At 32.3% G+C, this 20,527-nt stretch overlaps 1 protein-coding gene across 3 annotated transcripts in view; it reads left to right on the forward strand.

Moving 5' to 3' along the window:
- The first annotated feature begins 18,724 nt into the window (after window positions 1-18,724).
- Window positions 18,725-20,527, forward strand: part of LOC129231232 (homeobox protein Hox-C4-like) — a 160,803-nt gene continuing 159,000 nt past the window's right edge. For all 3 annotated transcript variants that reach the window (XR_008581228.1, XM_054865496.1, XM_054865497.1), the window contains exon 1: window positions 18,725-19,736. Coding sequence is in view for 2 of the 3 variants with exons in the window: in XM_054865496.1 (XP_054721471.1) it covers window positions 18,788-19,736 (949 nt within the window). In the remaining variant the exon portion in view is untranslated. The remainder of the gene's footprint in view (window positions 19,737-20,527) is intronic.

Raw genomic sequence — 20,527 nt, forward strand, 5'->3', positions numbered from 1 at the left:
AAGCTACTACTATAAACATATACAAAACTTTCTTGGAACTTTCCTGATATATTCCAAAAACGCGATTGGCTTTTATTGGGAAGGAGTAGGAAGGTTTTTCTATTCTTCTGACAAGATTCCAGGTTAATTTCAGGAAGGTTACTGAGTTTTAGCGAGAAACTTTCTGTTGTTTGCTAGATACGTTACTTTCAGAAGTTAGACACATTAGCCATCCATTATTTTCCAGGTACGCAGGGGCGTGCACAAATATTTTGGGGCCCGTCACAAATGATTTTTTTCGGGCCCCCCTCCACATTGTTTAGCCCTATATTTCACGCTTAGTTTTAAAATATTGGACCCCCTTCAGGCTCGGTCCCGGGCCAACAGGTGTCCGTCCTTTCTCCACCTGCCCCCCCCCCCGTGCACGCCCCTGCAGGTAGTTTCAGAGTTTTTATTTATTTATTTTTTTAACAGTGTATAATTCAAACTTTTACAACAGAATTTAAAAAAAACAATAGCGATTACCAAGCCAAAAAAAAAAAGGAAAAAGAAAAAAGAAAGTAATTAAACTTTGAATGAAAAATAATTACGCCTAAATAAATTATTTGTATTAAAAATGAAATAGTTTGTAGTGCTTTCTTCAGGGTAAAAAAAAAAAAAAAAACACTTAGAATTCACTAAACCAATCAATCAATCCCTTACCTTCGTGAATTTTAAATCTGCAGAGGAATATATTTTGGTTTTCAATATACGAATGTAAACATTATTTTTCTGTTTCTTAAGCAAATATTCAAAATATGTTTTGAATCTAATTTTATCGACTTCGGGGGCTAAAAAAAGAATTTTGTGCAAATGGTTATTTAAGTTTTAAAGTTTTAAAGTTTAGATTTCTCCCGTAGGCCTTTCAAATTTTTTTTTTCAAGCATTCAAGCAAATCTGCCTGGTAGGTTTGTATTAATATTTAATCCAAATTTTCGATCTCGATGTCTACCAAGGAACCTATTTCAATTTTTAATTAAACTTTATTTTATTTTTTTTTTTTCAATTGCATACTGGGCCAATGACTACCTTTTTGAAGTTATTAATTTTAGGTAAACATTTTAAGGAGACAGCATATTACTGCGAACGTTGAATTGCACAACGTATTTGTTCCACGCTTATGCTCCACAGCGACACAGTTGCTTCGCTGTGGTTCCTTCAGCTATGTCGATTGTGTTATTGCCATTTTGTTGAGATGCTGTTCCTTCAAAATTTCGTCAATAAAAATATCTCTGTTTTCCAATATTTTCTATAAGAAACACTTTGTAGACTGCTGCTAAACGTATCAAAAAGTTTTAAAAATACCAAAAATATCTCAGTGGAGCAAGCCTTCAATCCCTGTTGTTCATTACTCTCTGCCATGTCCTGATTTCGGTTTTAAATCTATAATAAACATCATTTTTCGTTGTCGTGCAATATTCTAATGGAAACCTCTATCGATCAAGAACTTTTTAGCAAAAGACCAAAACGTCGCTTTTATGATTTCATGGGAGAAAAAAATCGGAAGCTATTTCATTTTCAAAAAACTATAATGTTGTCAAGACGATTTTTGCATTAACTTAATTTTTCTTTGCTTCTCTATCAGTAGCTCAGGAGCCCGCCCTTCATTTTGAGCCACTCAGGTAACACTTTGGGGAGCTGATGTGAAGGAATCATTAATTTTAAATGTCAATAAAGCCGACTTGAGATGATATCAGACGTATAACAAAGGGAGCGACATTATTTGACCAGCTTGCCTGATCAATTGCTTAAAAAAAATCGACGATAAGGTATCTCGTTTAACGGAGCCAGAATTTTTCGACAATATGAAAAATTAACGAAGCATTTTAAAAATATTTGACGCTGGAAACTTTCAGCTTGATACGCACAGAAACCGTTGATGACTGAAACATATTTAAACAGAAAATGCAACTTTCTCTGTTGATTCTTCAAGTCATGTTGGCATGCATTTTATGCTGATATCAAGGGTGGATTTAGCTTCTGGTTTTAGAGAGGGTCATTATCGGAAATATTTGCTCACAAAAAGTTATTTGGGGAGAAATTTTCGAAATGTAAGTGCTCAAAATGTAGTTTTAGACTACTTTTGGTCGCTATGGGAGAGGGAGCCTTCTGGATCCGCGCTTGGCTGATGTACTAGAACTCTTTCTGATTCTCCCGAAGATAGGTTGTTTACTAGATCGTATATATGTAATTACTGCTAAAAGGAACAAGTCTAAAAATATAGCTACAAAGGTTATAATGACTAGGGAATGATCAATTAAGGAGAATAATAAGGGTTCAAAAGGTTTTTTCAAGAAGAGTTTTCAGAAGGAAGTTCCTTCGATCTTCTGCAGTACAAATGAAACTAGAAAATGAGTTTGTCCTCTGATTTGCGTGTTCATTCATTAGGTTGTTGTACGCTTTTCATTTCTATCCCCGCAAAAATAAATACATAAATAAATATATAAATAGAAAACTCGACACAAAACCATAAAACTATCTTATTTAAATTTTAAAATATTGCCATTATAATTATCAGTTAAACTGTTTTCACTGTTATGTGCCAAATGTTAGTGAAAAAGAAATTGCACTTAAGTATTCCTTCACTGATCGGTCTACCCGAGTACGACTTATTACAGAATCATCTAAGCAAACAAGTTAACTCAAATACTGGTTCAGTGTGACTTCAAACTCTTAGCGTTGTTCTTCTACTATGTTATGGCAAAAATATTTTACTAATTTTTGCATCATGACTCGGTAGGAGAATATTTTTTCGATTTTGTTCGTAATCACTGCAGGATATGTTCCTGGGAGGTTAAAACGAGCCAGAATTTTATCCTTGGAGGAAACCAGTTATGACTGTACTCCTCATTCTCATCCCAAGGCACCACTGTGCCCCCCAGTAGACGTGGTTGAAAGTCGCTTTAAACTTTTAATATCTTATCTCTGTATCTGATTTTGAAAATTTTTGCAATTGGAAGTATGCATCTAGGACTAACGGTTGCAAAAATAAAGGTCATGCAGGTTAAACCTCAACACCTTGTATGTAATACAGATGTAAAAGAAAGGAATAAATTTCGCTTCCGTATTGAGCCATCGATGCTCGCACCTTTATAAAAGACGAGCTTTCCTATTCAATATATTACTTTAAAGAGCTAATTTCTGTTTAGTTGCAATTATTTTTCAATATCCCAGGGAACTAGGGAACGCATTGACACATAATAGATGAGACATACTGTTTATGAGTGTCAGAAATAATTAATAATTTGCTAGGGCAGAGTTCAACCTTTCGTGTAAGATGAGATTCCAGACGCATGGAACGCTTTAGAGGTTTGAGTAGTTAATGCATATTAAATTGAGCATAATGGTGAAATAGTTTAGCTATATTGAATGATGATAGGGTAACAGAATCTCGTTTATACTTTAATTAATCATTTTGACCGGAATTTGATTACGCTTAAACATTATGTTACGTAAGTCGTTACATTCCTTTTCTAGACAACTCGTAAGTCAAGGTCACTTCCGTTCTTTTTACCTTTGCCAGTAACACTAGAAGTTCAGAAAAATTTAAATCCAACGCCTTTCTTTTGAAAACATCTTAAGAGCATTTTGATGCTTTTAATTTGAAAAACTATGTCCAAAAGCAAAAAAGGTGGTATAACGTCACTACATAATGGGTGTTTTTACCGTCACGTGTGGGACAAATAGGACTGAAAATTTTCTTACATTTTTATATATAAATTCTAAATATTTAGAGCTAACAATTAACAATTTGCTGATCTAGTGAAAACCCTTTACTTGGGTGGTTTGTCAATTAAAAACTATGTTCCAATGTCTTTTTTAGTTGTTATTTTTAAAATGAAATTAACCTGTCACGTGCAGGACAAAAGTTCAGTTTTAGCTTTCTCAATTCTATCAAAATATCCTCTGAATCAATTAATGCTACTTTATAATATTTTACTATTAGTTTAAAAAATAAACAAATATTGGGCAATTCCTCAGAAAATCCGACATTTTGTCCTGCACGTGACATCTCTATATTTTACTGTAAAAGCAAGGTTTAAAAAATGCAAGAAGCGTATCTTTTTTGCCTAGGAAATCACACAAACATGTGTGATTTGTTGGACTTAAAAATTGTTTATTACATATTTTGAAATCAAATACATATTTATCACGTGCCAGGGCAAAATGTCTGCTTTTCTCCGGAATATGCGCCCGCATGTGCCTGTGGGGGGGGGGGGGATAGAAAGGGTGCGACCTTCACTGTAAAAACTGCAGGTTGCATATGGCACCATTTTAGAGTGAAACGCATTAGCACCAGAGGCACCTCTTTTGTTGTGCCATTTTGAAACCTACGGCATCGTTAAGGGTACCAGCCTGAGCCAAATGGCACTCTTAGAGGTGCCATATAAAACCAAATAGGCCCCTTTAAGCGCGCAATTGGTGTGCCAAAAATAGAGAGCAAATGGCACTAAGGGGGTGCCGCTGCTGCGACAACTTTTTACACTAAAATGTGTCATATGCAACATGCAGTTTCAACATTGTTGTTCCGATCTTTCTAATATAAGATGATACAGTATTAAATTGAGATTTCAACATTTATTATTTTTGCCTCATGAATTAGAAAGAAAATCGTTCGTTGAAAAAAAAAAGAGAATATAATAGACAGTTCAAAAGAGGAGGTTAAGTGAGGTCTCAAATAATCGAGAGTTCTAGTCTTACAACTACTTTTCTTACATTTTTTTCATCTGATCAGAAAAAGAAATTAGTGAAATTTGTCGATAGAGAAATTAAGTACATTTTTGACTGCATTATATATATTTTTTTTCCGAAATGCAAAATGTTAATTGCGAGTTTGATGAGTAATTCCTATTGCAGAATTTTTGATTTGAATTCCTATTCGTCTCGCATGAGTTCATTTGATAACAGATAATTGAAAAAAAAAAAAAAAGGCCACTATAAAATGTATGTTGGTATAATTGCAATTTTTTAAATGATTTTTGACTTTCACTTTCGTACTCAGAATATCACCAAATTCTTAACTCAGTCAGTGGTAATCTGAAGCTGTTATTTTCAATTTAGTAATTACATGAAATCAGTGTTGAAAAACAAGAAAAGACTCTATCCTTAATTATAGTCGCTATATTTTGGTCGAAATTTTTTTCCCAAATTAGTTGCTACAGTTTATTATTATTATTTTTTTTTTTTTTTTTGTAAATCATTTTCGTAGTCTTTATCAATTATCTTCAATGTGTATATTTTACAACGAATAAAAGAATAATCATATTCAAATTAGATGTACTTTAGATCAGTGAGTGATGAGTTTAGATTTTCAGTCTCTGATCCACGATCAATTTTCAAGTGGTCAGCGAACAGCTAGGGAAATTTAATCTATATATGATTTTTATAGTTGTAAATTCGTGTATTACGGAAAACTTTTGGATTCACCTCATTTCCCATAATGTAACTGTTGTGAAAATATTATTTCAATCGTATGTGGCACGCTTAAAGTTCGGAAGGATACCAAGTGGTCCTCGGAAGTGAAAAGGTTGAGAACCAGATTTAGATAGTAAACCAGAGTTATTCATGCTGCATAATGCAACTTTTTATGGAACTTTTCTGGTAAAATTTGTAAAGCAGTTGAAATGAATTGATCTTGAACAAATTGGCTGATTATAAATGATATCTTTGTGGAACAAGTTCTGTCGCAATTAGCCACAAGAGTTACATACTAATCTTTATATCCATTTTGAGAGTTGATATATTTTGGAAATTTTCTTCCTTAATAGCTACAACAAACTCCCCTGTAATCATATACGCAACTCTACCCAATAACGATTGTTAAAATCGCAACAATCCATTGAAGCGGATCGAACTCTATGCAGAGTTGCAGGTTAGAAGCTCCTATTGTGAGCGTATTAGGGTCGAATCGGCGGGCTAAAAGACCCTAAAAAGCGTGTTCTCTCTCCACGGGGGGTGACGATTGCTATTGCCTGTTCACCATCCATCAACCTGCAAGAGATCTGAAGTTGCCGTCATAGCGTACTTTGTATACAGTCCTTGGGTGCTCTTCGAATCCACGTGTTTGTTCTGTTCGTTTTCGAATCTGTGTTCTGCTGCAATCAAAGCATGGCTCCGCCTCTAGCTGCGACAGATAATCACTAGTTTTCACTCTGAGTAGACCTACTCCTGACGTCTTTTATTCTTAGAACTCACTTGCCCCCTCCCCCTTGCCTTCCCTATAATCTCATTTCCACACACACCCCTCTGCATGTCGGTGCATTCTGTTCCAGTGCCGTTTCTTACAACCAGTTTCCTAAGTCAACCTGCCTCTTCTTTTCTCCCCCCCCCCCACGGCTCTTCTTTTTGTCTTCTTTTTCTTTCTTCGGCATATTCGCATACTCCATTTGAAATCTTAACACGATATTCTCCCCTTCCCCTCCCCCCACTGTCTCTCACTCTTAAACTCGGTATAAGTAACAGCAGCCAAGGCGGTCGGTTAAAAAAATATTAATGCAAGCAGCACCTGCATACAACATTGTGGCGGTGGCGAAAAAAAGAAAAAAAAAATGCGACCGCGAAAATGATTTTGACATTACACGAGTTGAACTTCGCGGAATTGTTGAACCATTTTTCAATGCCACGGAAATCATTTGGGACAACATAATATTAGTTTACGAAATTTAATTCTGCTATTTCGTTCAAATCAAAGCTTTGACAAGAACACAATTCGATCTCTTATCAGCTGTTTTCGAGAAATAAATAAATACAACCCCAAGATTTATGTCTGGAAAATAAATGATTCCTTGATAACTCTTAACAAAATGCTTTGCGGAGCCACATTTTAAAACATGATGTAATAATCAATGTTGCGCTCATTTTCTTCTTAAAAAAAAAAAAAAAAAAAAAATCATGCTGATTCCCAATATGTGTCTTTTTAAAGAAAAAGCCACTGAAAGTTTTATAGGTATCCCCCATCTCCCTCAATATTAATTAAAATATCCCAGTAAATCATACTAAAGACAATGGTTTATGATATAAGTCTCATTGTATTTGTACTCGAACTTGTTGAGTGTTAAATCCTACTAACTAGTTCAAAATTTCTCCCCTTATTATAAAATACCATTTTTTTGCATTGTGGATACTTTGAAAACAATTAAATATATTAACTGAATGCTAGCTCACGCGAAAGGACTTAATAAGTTCTGCTACATCATAAATACATGCTGTTTAAAAATTTCTCATTAAACGAACAGAAATATAATTTTGACACTTGTTTTTTGCAACTACATAAGATTATATTATCTAAATTGCAATAATAATAGTAAATAAATAAGTGAAATAAAGTAAAGCGATGCCATTTATGCACATTCATTTTTCTTATTGAGTTTGTTTTTTAACTTTTTCCATTGCTGTAATTGGCAAAAATTACGTAACCAGGTGACATGTGATATAGGATACTTCTGTAACTCTTGTGTTTATTGCCGAGAAAAATTATATATTGTGTTACTGTTTGCTTTCTCAGATGCTTTTGATCATTTGACATAGACTTCCTCCAATGAGCATAGTGAGTTATATCAAGATTTCTGTAAAACTTGCTGTGTTCATTGCTGAGAACAATCTGTATGATGTCCCCCCCCCCCTGTTTATTTGGCTGCAGTTGAGCGATATTTTCAGGTTGCATTTCTACGCTACCTCCCCCCCCCCCTTTTTCTTGTAGGGTGATATTGCCAATTTCAATTTTTATCTTTGCACGTTTTCTTCATTTTGGGCATCGCTCCTTGTTCTAAGTACTTCTTTGTACTATAAGTAGGGGAATATGGTGCAAAATGAAATAGTTAAGATAATGTCCTTTTTTGAGAATGAACAAATTGGAATTTTCTGAAAATTACGGCACATAATGAAAGAACAATATACTTTATAATAAACATGCATAGAAACATTATTGTTTATTTTTGGCAGTAAATTTGTACCATAAAAAAATTTAAAAAAAGGTGAAACTTTTTCACATCTTTTTTTCATGAGGCAAAGTGAAAAATAAAATTATTCTCTAGCGAAATATTTTCTATTGGATTATTAAAGATATTTTTGATCAAATAAAGAAGTAAATAATAGAATGAATGAATAAATAAGGGAACTGTTAAATGAATGAATGTAAATGAAATAATTAATAAATGAATACGTAAGTGTTTTGATAAAGGATTGAATAAGTAAATGAAATGAACTATTTCACTTTGCCCAATCCGCTTTGCCCCGCATGCCCTTGACTTATTGAATAAGTCATTTAAAATACAAATAAGCTTTTTATTAAATAAATACTGCGCCGAATATTAGTAGGTTTCAATTCATAGTTAATGTTAATAACAAGAACTTTATCGTTTAGTAATGACAAAAATAATTTTTGACTTACAACAGAATATTATAATATGAGTATCAATTTTTGAAAATTGCTTGTATTATCATGTTCTTTGATTTTCATAGGTAATTTTTCTCGACTGAAACAGAGTACATGTGTTACTACATAGTTAAAATATTACAAGGTGGGTGGCGCTAAAAGCAGACTAAATATTTCCCCATTTCACTTTGCCCTGCTATTTCACTTTGCTCCACATTCCCCTACTACTTAAATTTTTGCTTCCTCTCTTCAGCTCTCTCTCTCTTTTTCAGCTATTGAAGCTTTTACTGCAAAAGAAAAAGGCTTCAGACAGTTTTTTGGATTTATGGGGCTATCTTTAATGGTTTTATAATTTTTTTTTTAATGATTCAAAATTTTTGTTTCTTTGCATGCTTTTCTTCCGATAGATGAGCGTATTATTTTAGATTTAACTGCTTGGTTACATTTTGATACAAAGGAACATTGAAGTTAAAGAAACTGTAAGATTTCAGACAATTTACTAAAGAATGAAAATTATTTTTTTTAATGGTCATGAAATTTTTCATACGACTCAAGTTCATTGTCGCAGGAATATACAAAATTCAATCTTAAATGAATAAAAATGACCGGATTTAGAACATCCACAACAACATTAGTACAGAGCATGATAGTACAGCTTTTATTTGAGCTCTTTTTCATAACATATAGGAAATAAATTTATACTTACTTACTATTAAGTACTCGTAGTCCTTTTATGCATCCTTGTTGTTCTTTTTTTGCTAAATCTATTAATGTAAGAAGTAAGATTTTGACCTTTGTCTGGAAACACATAACACATGTATAGAATAAACTCAAAAACAGCATGAACATCAAAAAAAGAAAAAAAAAATGTATATACGTGTTTCGGGATCTCATGAAACAAATTTTCGGAATCTCAACGACTTTTCTCTCCGAAAAACTTTTTTTTTTTTTTGCTATTTATGCGACACAACACTGCGTTATTTCCAATCCTAAGATTATTTACTTCTAGTAGGAATAGAGACAATGAATTTCATAGTTTTTCGCTGAAAAAAATTGAGTCTTGTTTATGTCTTGTTAACTTTGAAAAACCTACTAATTTCTGCACTAACGCAATTAGAATTTACCTCCTTTAGTGGGGATTGGGAGTCGTAACAATACTTACCTGCATGTTACCATATTAATATTGGCAATGGTGTAAAGACCAAGTACTCCCCCCCCCCTCCCGAACCGCTGAGCCCCTGCGATCTACACATTGTTGAAAATCGGGTATAGACTCTGCGGTGGAACATGAATCTTGGGTCTTGTCAGTTGTCATGTTAGTATGAAAAATACAGGGTTGCTCACCTTGGGGAGTGTCATATTTTTAGGGGTGGGGGGTGTTTTGAGGGAGCATTTTTCTCTCTTCTTGGGGGGTATTTGTTGTATTTAGGGGGGGGGCGGGCTCGCTTGTTTTTGTGGGGGGAGGGCTCCCCTGCAATAAATGTAATGTGCTCATATTATTCGTATTAATGAAATAGCACTATATGTCTGACCCTTCCGACACTTCAAATGTCCGTACAAACATACACGAATGTTAAATTATATGTAGTCCAATATTTTTCATCTAAACTAAAATTTATACTTTCCTTTTTTACTGATAGTTGTTTTTTTTTTTATTTTCTTTTTTTTTTTCTTTTTTTTTTTTTTTTTGCTTTCCTACCTCGGCTATTTTTATATTGTTGCCGCTATTGTAGCTATAAAAGCTTCACCGTTAAAGTTTCAGTGTTAGAAGTGTACTCACATTATTCGTAATAACCAGAGATCAACATAATCGACTTCAAATATCCGTAGAATCATACGCGTATGTTAAAATGAATGTAGCCCAGCATTTTCCATCTTAACTGAAATGTATACTTTCTCTTTTGGGGTGATTTTTTCCTCCCGTTTTGGATTTCTAACTCGGTTATTTGTATATTGTTACCGCTGTTGCAGGTATAAAAGCTTCACCGTTATCTCATATCAATATTGATAAAGTTCACACATTAATAATAATAACATCAGATCATTATAATCAACTTCAAACGTCCATACCAGCATACACGCATGTTAAATTAAATGTAGCTCAGTATTTTTCATCTTAACTAAAATGTATACTTTCTCTTTTTGAGTGATTTTTTTCTCTCTCTACTTTGCTTTTCTAACTCGGTTATTTTTATATTGTTGCCGCTGCTGTAGGTATAGAAGCTTCGCCGTTATCTCTAAGACTAATCTCATTAGATGTTAAAAACGTACAAGCAAACAATCTTGTCTTCTTGGCTTCAATCCAAAGACGCAAACACGCCAACATGGTGCGAGAGGAGTTTTTCTCTCGAAAAACGTTTTTTCTTCATAAAATCCTCATTTCAGGTCTGGTGGTCGAATTTGAGGTTCCTACTCCCTTGTAGTTCGGATGAAATTGCAGAGCTAATTAGGTGAAGTTTAATTGAAGAAATAATTATTTCCTTCATTTATTAATGTACTACTTCTTAATACAGATTTGAATGCTGACTATAAGTATAAAATGCAGTTAACTATCTAAGGATGAATTTGAGGTTTTTACTGTGTGGCTGCAGAGTATATTGACGATGTATGAAGTACTCCATAAAGTAATTGGTAAAGAATAAATAAATAAGCAAACATATCAATACGACCATGGAAAGGTAAAAGGCAGTATCTGCGAAGGCAGTGCCAAAAAATCAGCTGAGAACTAGCAGAAAACATTACAAATTTAAACACCATTGAAAATTTTGTAATTTTTGTACAATTTCATAATTTCTTCGGTTATTCCTTAAAAATGTCAAATACCGCATAATTCAATGTCAACCAGGAGTGCTCACATGGGCATGGCGCAGACTGCGCTATTACAATTTTTAGAGGAGGGAGGGGTTGAAGTCTATTTTTCCCTTTTGGGGGGGTGCTCTTGCTTTGAGGGGTGTCTTCGCGGTATTTAGAGGGGGACCTTTGCTTTTAAGGGGGAGGGGGCGGGCGCCCCTGGTGTCTACTCCCCAGATAGAACACTTCGATTCGTAAGCGTTTTTAAATAGTTATTACCATTTTGACAACCATTTTAAAACGATTAAACGTTACGTGCGCTACATGGGTAGTACGGGTGTCAAATACTAGTGGTTTTACCATTATGGTTATTTCGAATACTTATGCGTACACACAGTTTATATATTAATCAGTTTTGATGAAAGAGTTGTGACGTGAGAGAGACAGTGACGTAAGTAGTTTCCACTAAGTTTTTCTTTCGTTATACGAATGTTTCGTGTATACTATTAGAACTAATATTTTCAGTTACTGATCTCGTAAAAAGTAAATGAGAAAAAATTGACACAAAATTTACAGATTAGATACGAAGAAAATGCATAATGCCTGGAGAAATTTTTAAATGCTTCTTTTAATGTTGAACAGTGTGCACTGTGTTTTAAATATTTAGATAGCCTGCAATCACACAGGAAGAGGAAGCAAATAGTAAGGTGGATTTAAATCCCTATTTTCTGAACTTAATATCTTTCCCAATGAAATATCTTGTTACTCCATTTCTATCAAATTCAAAAGTGGGTGTTAACCGAGTTGGTGTGAGTTGTGAAAAGCTGAAAAATTCATAAATTATCAAATTGCACTCCATCAATGAAGTATTGACCAAAGTTTGTTCTTCGTCTCCATTTATCCCCTATTCTCCCCCAAGGGACTGCCCACAAATGATGCCACACTTTGAAGAATGAATGATGGGGTTCTTGAAAGTGTGACAGTTTGTGTCAAGGAGGATGAGGGTGTAACCAGAAGTGTGACATGGCGCATTTTTTTTATAAGAATATGTTTATGAAAAATAGCGGGACGTGTGACACATGGGGAGGGGTCAAAAATGTTGAAAAGGAGCATGAAATATTAATGGACAGTTCCAAAATTTTCATTCAGAAATCAAATAAAACAATAACGGCGAATTCCTTATTTTTCAAGTATAAAACTTGATTTGTTTATTTGTTCAAAGTTTATTTTTATTTAAGCTTTTGTTTGATATATTTTAGTTATTTATGGCTGGTATGATAAGGAAGGGGGGGGGGGGTTGAATTATTATTTACATTTTTTTACGAGAAAAAAAAGGGATAAATAATTTTGCCATTATGTTTAACTTATTTTTATTCTGTTGCAAACATATTTGAATATAATATAGCGTTTCTTTTTTAAATTTAGTTATTTATTGTTTCTATTTTTAAAGACACATTCCCGAGCTCGATTTGTAATCGTTGCTATTGAAAGAGATGCTTTATTCGACAATTACTGACCATTATTATCATTATATAAACAACTATGAGCTGTGACATATGTCCTAACATAATACTTAACAATGTAACTAGTGTAACAATGTATTTATTGTTTTAGCTTAAAGGAACACACCTTTGAATGATTTATGAGGTTGTTTGGATCTTAGTTTGAATCTGATTTTGTTTTTTAATTAAATTTTATTTATTCATTTATTTATTTTTTTGAGGGGAAGGATACTTTTTTTTCATCACGATTTGATTCTTAACGTTAATCAATATCTTTAAAAAGTTAGAAAGATGAAATGTTGCTTCAAAATCAAATGTCGATCGAATAATAATAAAAAAAGGAATTGTTTAAGAGGAAAGAAGTCTACGATCCCATGTATAGCAAATGTCACCTGTTGTTTTTAAAGCAATGATTGATTTTTTTCTTTCTTTTTTTTAAATGATCTAAAAGTTAATTATAACACTTTAATTATAAAAGTAAATTACAAAATATATGAAAGTAATATTGCAAAAGTCAATTTCTATACATGTGTGGACATGGACATTAAAGGATAATTGGTTTTTATTTGAGCATGAAATGTTTGCATTCAAATTCAGACGTTCATATTTAATTTTACAATTGCGTTTTTTGTTGATTAAAAAACTTACCACATTATTAAAAGACAAAAAGATACAAACAAAATTTTTGATAAAATGAATTCAAATCATGATATTTTATCATATTATTTCAGCACTAAATACCATATTATTATGCAACAGAATTTTAAAGCAGTGATAATTTGATATGTAAAGTCTTTTTTTTTAAGTATCAGCAAGAAATAAACCCTTTTACATTTTGTTGAATTTATTTGCATTACAACCTATGAAAACAATGTGTTGGTTTAAATAGATTAAATAATTTCAAATTTAATTTAGTATTCATACAAGACACAGTTAAATTTTGAAAAAAAATGTATCCTCATTCAAAACATTTGGAGCTTAAATCAGTTTTCAGAGATTTATAGAGCTACTTAAATAAACAGAGAAGTAATTCAATGTCAACTTAAAGGATTGAAGACTAGTATGTGAGAGAATTGGAGTTTGATAAATTAAACATACAAATAATGAAGCTTAAAAAGTTATTCCAAGCTATCAATAATGTATAAAGCTAGCTCTACTAAAATGGTTCCTCAATTTGTTTCAACTTAACTTCAGATTTTATGGCTGCTAAATTATCAAAATGACTTCAAGATTTGGAAATGAAACTACACAATTCAAATCAATTTGTTTATTTATTGTATTGTTAAATTGAAAACCTATAAACTATATCAAAATTATCTCACAGATTTTACATAAGCACAAATAAAACCGTAAAATAAAGCGTTTTTTCCCCCTTGCAACATATTTAATTTTTTTTTTAATTAAATTTACTTATTTTTCACACAGAATTGTGTGAAAAATATTTTGTTGTGGATAATATTTTGTTGACATTTTGAAATAGATGCCGCAGCTTGAGAGGAAAATTAATATTTTAAATATTTTCAGTCAAATTTTAAATATTTGAACATGTTATTTGCTAATTTTTAACGGCTTACAATTGGAAAAACAATGGAGCGTAATAAATCTATTGTACCTGTCTTTAATTAATATTGTTTTCTTGATTAAATTTATCCCTTAGGCGTGTATCTTTTCATTTAAAATTTTTAAATAATTTATGTAAAATAGACACAAAGCTGTACTCTTATAACCTTCTATTCTCAATGTCTTTAGTTGAATAAAATCTAAATCATAAAATAAAAATCATATACATTTTAATAGTATTAGGTTATAGATGAAATATATTATATATTTTTTTTTTATTTATTTATATACTTTTTTATCAAAGCATGAATTAGAAATATGAAAATGCTTATTTATCGATTGAGTATTTGCTTTTAAATTTTTATCGAACTTCATACAGATTTTTTACTGTAAATATTCATAGAATACATTTATATGCATTGTGAGGAAATGTAATTTTTAAACCAACTTAGTGGGACTTATATGGAAAAGTTAGTTTTTTTCTTTTAACTTTAAGCAAATTTAATGATAACGTAACCGAAAATTAACGTATTTAATTAATTCATTTGCTTAATGTAATTTTGGAAAATCTGTTTGAAAATTTCTATTTTTTGCAAACAAGGCATTAAATTATTTTTTTCGCAATCATTTTATTTTTTATTGCTTGCGTCAACTTACATCAAATATTAATTCGTTTCAGAACCTAGCTACAAACGGAATTTGTGGGTCTGCCTATGATTGAAAAGCAATAGTAAAAGGTAACACTGACTCACTTTATATCAAATGTATCACTAAAACTGCGATATTATCACAGTGTTATGTTTTCAAATGTAAGTTAAGCTAAATGAAGTAATTGTTAATTAGCACTAATATACTAATTTTTATGCACTAATATTTACGTTATAGTTTAAAACATCTTGCTTTTTCTTTCAAAGGAAAAGTCATATATTCTATTTCAGCCCAGATTTTGACTTTTAAAACAATTAATAGATCTGCAAAGGCTGTTCCTTATAGTTAGTGTTTTTAAACATCTTTAAGATGTAATTCTTTAGCTTTTAAATTTGAACTCATTGTCACAATCTTACTCTGATTGGAAAGTTCTAAATTAATTATTTTAGCTGAACCTCTTTCATTAATATTTTTAAATCATAAATGAAATTTCTAGCGTTCGTGTTATTTTTTAAATTTTTAGCTAAGGCAAGTGGTCAGTTTCTTTTCAATGCCCCATATAAGAAGTTTATAATTATCTTAACAGAACTAACGGAACTGATGACTCGATTATGCTAATTATTTATTTTAAGGAAGATTATCTTACTCATTGTTTGAAGAAAAAAAACCGTTTTCTTAAATACGAATTTTTGAATGAAGTAAAAGTGTTGAAGATGCAGCTAATAGCATATCAAACTTTCGTTTTCAAAAAATCCCTCTCTATATGGAGACCATTTTCTTCAAAAATCAGTTTTCGTAAAAATAGAGATGATTGCTTTAAAGAGGTTTCACTATTTGTTAATTTACCGACAAATATCTTAGTAGAGTTAAGTTGATAACTCAATGTGTAATGAATTTCTTTTTTTCGAATTTTCATTGTGTGGAGCTATTGAACGTTTTTCGAAAGAATTTTTATTGAGGCATTTATTGATATTTCTGACGCATGTGTATTAATAAAATATAAATTACAGATATTTTTTTACAATATTCAGTAAATATATATATATATATATATATATATATATATATATATATATATATATATATACATTAATCATCACACAGAGAAATCTATCAAAAAAAAAAAATAAGTAATAATGCATAAGCTACAAGTGTTTTCAACCAGACTCGCCGAATAGCAAGTGTGTAAAAAAATCTTTGTATTTAAATTCAATTTGTTTGCAGCTTATGTAACCTCTTAAATCAAGATTTAATCTTATACATTTCCTTTAAAACCAAATGAACGGAATGGTAAGTGTAATGCTAATTTTACATTTCAAATGAATTAGAAAGTAATTCAAGAAAGGATGTTCGGGTTAAGGATTCATAATGGGATGTAATATTTTGTTCTTGAAATAAAAATAAAATGATTGGCATATGGATGTTAGGGTAAAGGATTCGTATTGGGATGTAATAAAATGCGTGCCCTTAAAATAAAAAAAACATGATTGGCAAATGGATGTTAGGGTAAAAGATTCATATAGGAATATAATAATATGCATGCTCTTGAAATAAAAAGTAAAGCGATTGGCATATTGATGAACAAATCTAGTTTCGTTTTAAGCTATAGTTGACGGAAACTCTTATGAGCTGTAAATTAAGATTTAATTTTCATTAAATTTTGGCTTATTTTTTAAATATTCTTTAGTGATGAAATACCTTTCGCTAATTTATGCATTCAAAATGCCCCAATCTTATTTTGAAATGGAGGGAAAATGAAATCGTTTCATATCACTCCTTTTTTATGACCTTTATGAATTGTCAAGTGAAAGTTTTGATTTTATTACTAATAAAAATATGAAGGTATGTCTAAAAAATTTGAATTATTAAGTACTTAACTTTTAATACGAAGAAAAGAAAAAAAATCAATTAAATAAATAAAGAAATTTGAAAAAAAAAAAAAAATTGGGTAGATAAGTAATAGTTTAGTATGTACACATTCCATTACAGTGGTTTCATTATTTTTTCTTTTTCATTAGTTCACAAAAATGTTAGTATTTGAAGCTTGAAAAGGAAAATAAACGCTTAGATATTTCATTTTAATCGATTATATTAAATTTATGCTCATCATTAACTAGTCAAAAGTTTTAGTACTGTAATTCAATATTAAAAAAATAATAATAATAAATGAGTGAAATAAATAAATCCCAAAATCTTGTTTGTACTCACGTTCTATTATGGTAGTTTTATCGATAAATTACTTCTTTTTATTCGTTTCCTGAAATACTATTTCTAAATGCTGAAAAATGAACATTAATATTTTTCATTTAATTAATAAAATTAAATGTTTCTTATTGATTTTCATTATTAACTAATTAGTCGAAAAAATCTATTATTAAAAACGTATTCTGTGATAAGAGAAAAAAAGTAGATAACTAAAAATAAAAAAAGAAGAAGAAAAACATTAGTAAACACGTTCCATTACAGTACTTTTATTAATTATTTCTCTTAAATATTATTATTAAATACTGTAATCATCAAAAGATCATTTTTCTGTTCAAAGAGGGAAAATACTTATTGCAAAATAGTTTAATATATAAAACCAGTAATGCTGATTGTTGCTTCAAGAAATGTTTTTTTTTTTTTTTAAAGAAAATTCTAAATTGTGAAGAACTATGGTTTAAATCATGAAATCCTTTCAATTAGATAATAAACATCGAATTCCATTTGTTTATCAACTGTCAAGTATCAACTAATCAAAAGTTAATCAAACTGATCATTTCATTAAATTTAGTTCCTTGGAATATTATTATTAGATAATATGCGAAGAAACTAATATCATTTAATTTCATCTTCCCGATGTAGTTTTTATTTAAAAACTGATGAATTATGCAATCCTTCTGTAAAATTTTTTAGACATTTGTGGAAAATAACGCTTTATATAGAATCAGCAAACTATATAGTATAAGTAAACTATTTTTACTTGAACAAATGGTTATTTATTGCGGTAAACAAATTGAAAGGTGTGCATTTAAGGAATTTATAGCTACTATGTTTTCAATCATTGTGGACCATTTATAATATGGTGGCAAAAAGATAAATATTTTGGAAAAAAAAGGTGAAATTTTAAATAAATTAGAATAATGTTGACTAAATAATTTACATCTCTCCACCAAAAAAAAAAAAGTTCAATAATTTTTTTATTTAAATGGGGATAATTAATTATGAAAATGAAGGAGTCTCTGTTTGTAGAAAATAATAATGATAATAGCTCAAATTTATAAGGAAATAGAATCAATTCTAACTGAAAGATTGAAACAAACACTTCCGAATCGAATGATAAACAAACAATCAAATAATCACGTACAAATAAGATTTTAAAGTCAGTGCAGATCCGTCAGTTCAAGATTTTATAGTTAATTTAGTTGGAAAACTCCCAGTGGCTACCACTCAAATGAAGTTAATTTTGTAATGGTCAATAGCTAATTCGTTTAGTTTATCTAAAGAAAAAAGGGGCGGGGAAACGCCCATTTTGAGCATGCTAATAACAGAAGCAGAAATTAAATTGTTGTTCATACATTATTTCCATTGATACATTGTGTTGTCGTTATCAATCATTAATGCCAAAACAATAATTAACCGAATTAGTTTTTTGTGTTTTGAATTTGCGGTTAGCTAAATGCAATAGTTTCGAGTGGTGTGATGCTAAAAGGATACCGGTCGAGTGGAACCTCGATCCGATTAAAATAGCATCTCACTCGCACATATGGGAGCACTGAATGTCAAATAGTTTTTGTTTGTGTTTTGCTGTGTGTGTACGAGAGAAAGAGAGAGAGAGAGAGCGTACCTGTTTGGTGTGTGTGCGAGTGTGGGGGGTGGGGAGAAGTCCACCCCTCTGGATGAGGGCGCCACTGGGATGTGGGAGCGTGTGCGGCGAGCGATCTCTTTGGCCCCACATCAGCAATGGTCTCTGAGCGGAGCGAACCGTGTTCGGTGCCTAGCCAGTGAGAGGGAGCCACAACTTCTGGGGCCCGGGCACGTTTTTCAGGTGTTTTCGAGAGCACGCCATATTGTAGCGCAATGTGTCCCCAACCATCGATCATTCTGGCGTATGCTCTCCGGGTCATCGCAAAGGCGCGCGGTTGGCGGGCGCCCGTCACGTGATATGCTAATGCTCTCCAACGGGCGGAGCCAGCGCTCAGTTAAACGACAACCCCAAAGAAAAATTATTTCCATCCAATTCATCCAAAAATTAATGATCATGAGTTCGTATTTGATGAACTCTCCCGCTTACAGTGATCCAAAATTTCCACCGACAGAGGAATACTCTCAAGGGAATTACATTCCTAGCCACGGTGGGGATTACTACACGCCGTCGCATCACCATCACCATCATCCACACCATCAACAACATCCACACCATCAGCATCATCCGCCACCGCCGCCGCCACCGAGTCACCACCAGCATCCGCAGCAGCACCACCACCACCACCCCTATGCCGGATACCCCCTGTCCGGCCCGGTCCAGTACGGCCAGGAGAATGGCAGTCCGGTCTATGGGGCGGCGGGCCAGCACTATTACCGGCCCCCACCGCCACCGCCGCCCCCCTGCGGCATGGGGCCCGTCTCGCCCCTGGCCCGCACTCCGACGCTCGAGCCCCACGTGAGCCCCGTTCCCGGCGGTCACAAGCAGTCGCCCGGCTCATCGCCCACCCCGCCCGGATTGCCCGGCAGGCAACCACCTCAACCATCTTCGCAGCAGCAACAACTCGGACCCACCTCGCCCGACTGTGCAATAACGGCCGGCAATGGAGCCAACCAGCCGGTTATATACCCCTGGATGAAAAAGGTCCATGTTGGTACAGGTAAGTCCCCGATTTTATTACTTTTCTTACTCTCAACATACCCCCCAAACTGAGAGCGTTAATCCCCATCTTAAACTCAATCTAACTATTAAGTAAATGTAACCATGCGTCAAATTCAATGTCTAGTTATATCGCCAGCCGTGCTATTTCTAAGATCAGCCCAAAACTATCTGTAAACAATCCAAATTTTTACTACTAACTGAAAGCGTTATAAAACCTCTCCTCAAAATTCGAAAAAATATCTTTAAGTATGTTACTCTCCTTTTATTACTTATTCAAAATTAAAGTGTGTGTCCATGCTAAAAAGATCATTAAAACATCGAAGTTTATTTTAAAAATAAACCAATAATCAGAGACAATCTCTTTTGGTGAAACTCCCAAAAGATTCAATTTTCCCACTAATTGATGAAAAAACTATCAGAATATCTTATTTTCTGAAATACCTTTCTAAATTTTGATACTTAAAAAAAAAAAAAAATCAAGGAATGCAGGAAACTTTTCCCAGGATTTTTAAAAAGTCAATACAATTTTCATTAACTAATAGCAAAAACAGTGAAAATCATTTATCCAGACATCTAATGCATCTCAGCTCTAAAATTACAAAAGAATCGCCATAACTGTTATCGATGCGAAACTAAAAAATTACTAAGTATAAATTAGTAAAGTTGATAAACTCGGTTCAAATATATGAAATTTTGGTTAAATTACATGATAATTTCTTACTGCTTGTATTTTATTGCTAGAAACATTTCCTTTAGAAATAAGACAAACACATTTCATTACGAGTTTTA

This window comes from Uloborus diversus, chromosome 10 (assembly GCF_026930045.1).
Source record: "Uloborus diversus isolate 005 chromosome 10, Udiv.v.3.1, whole genome shotgun sequence".
In the NCBI taxonomy this organism is placed as follows: Eukaryota; Metazoa; Arthropoda; class Arachnida; order Araneae; family Uloboridae; genus Uloborus; species Uloborus diversus.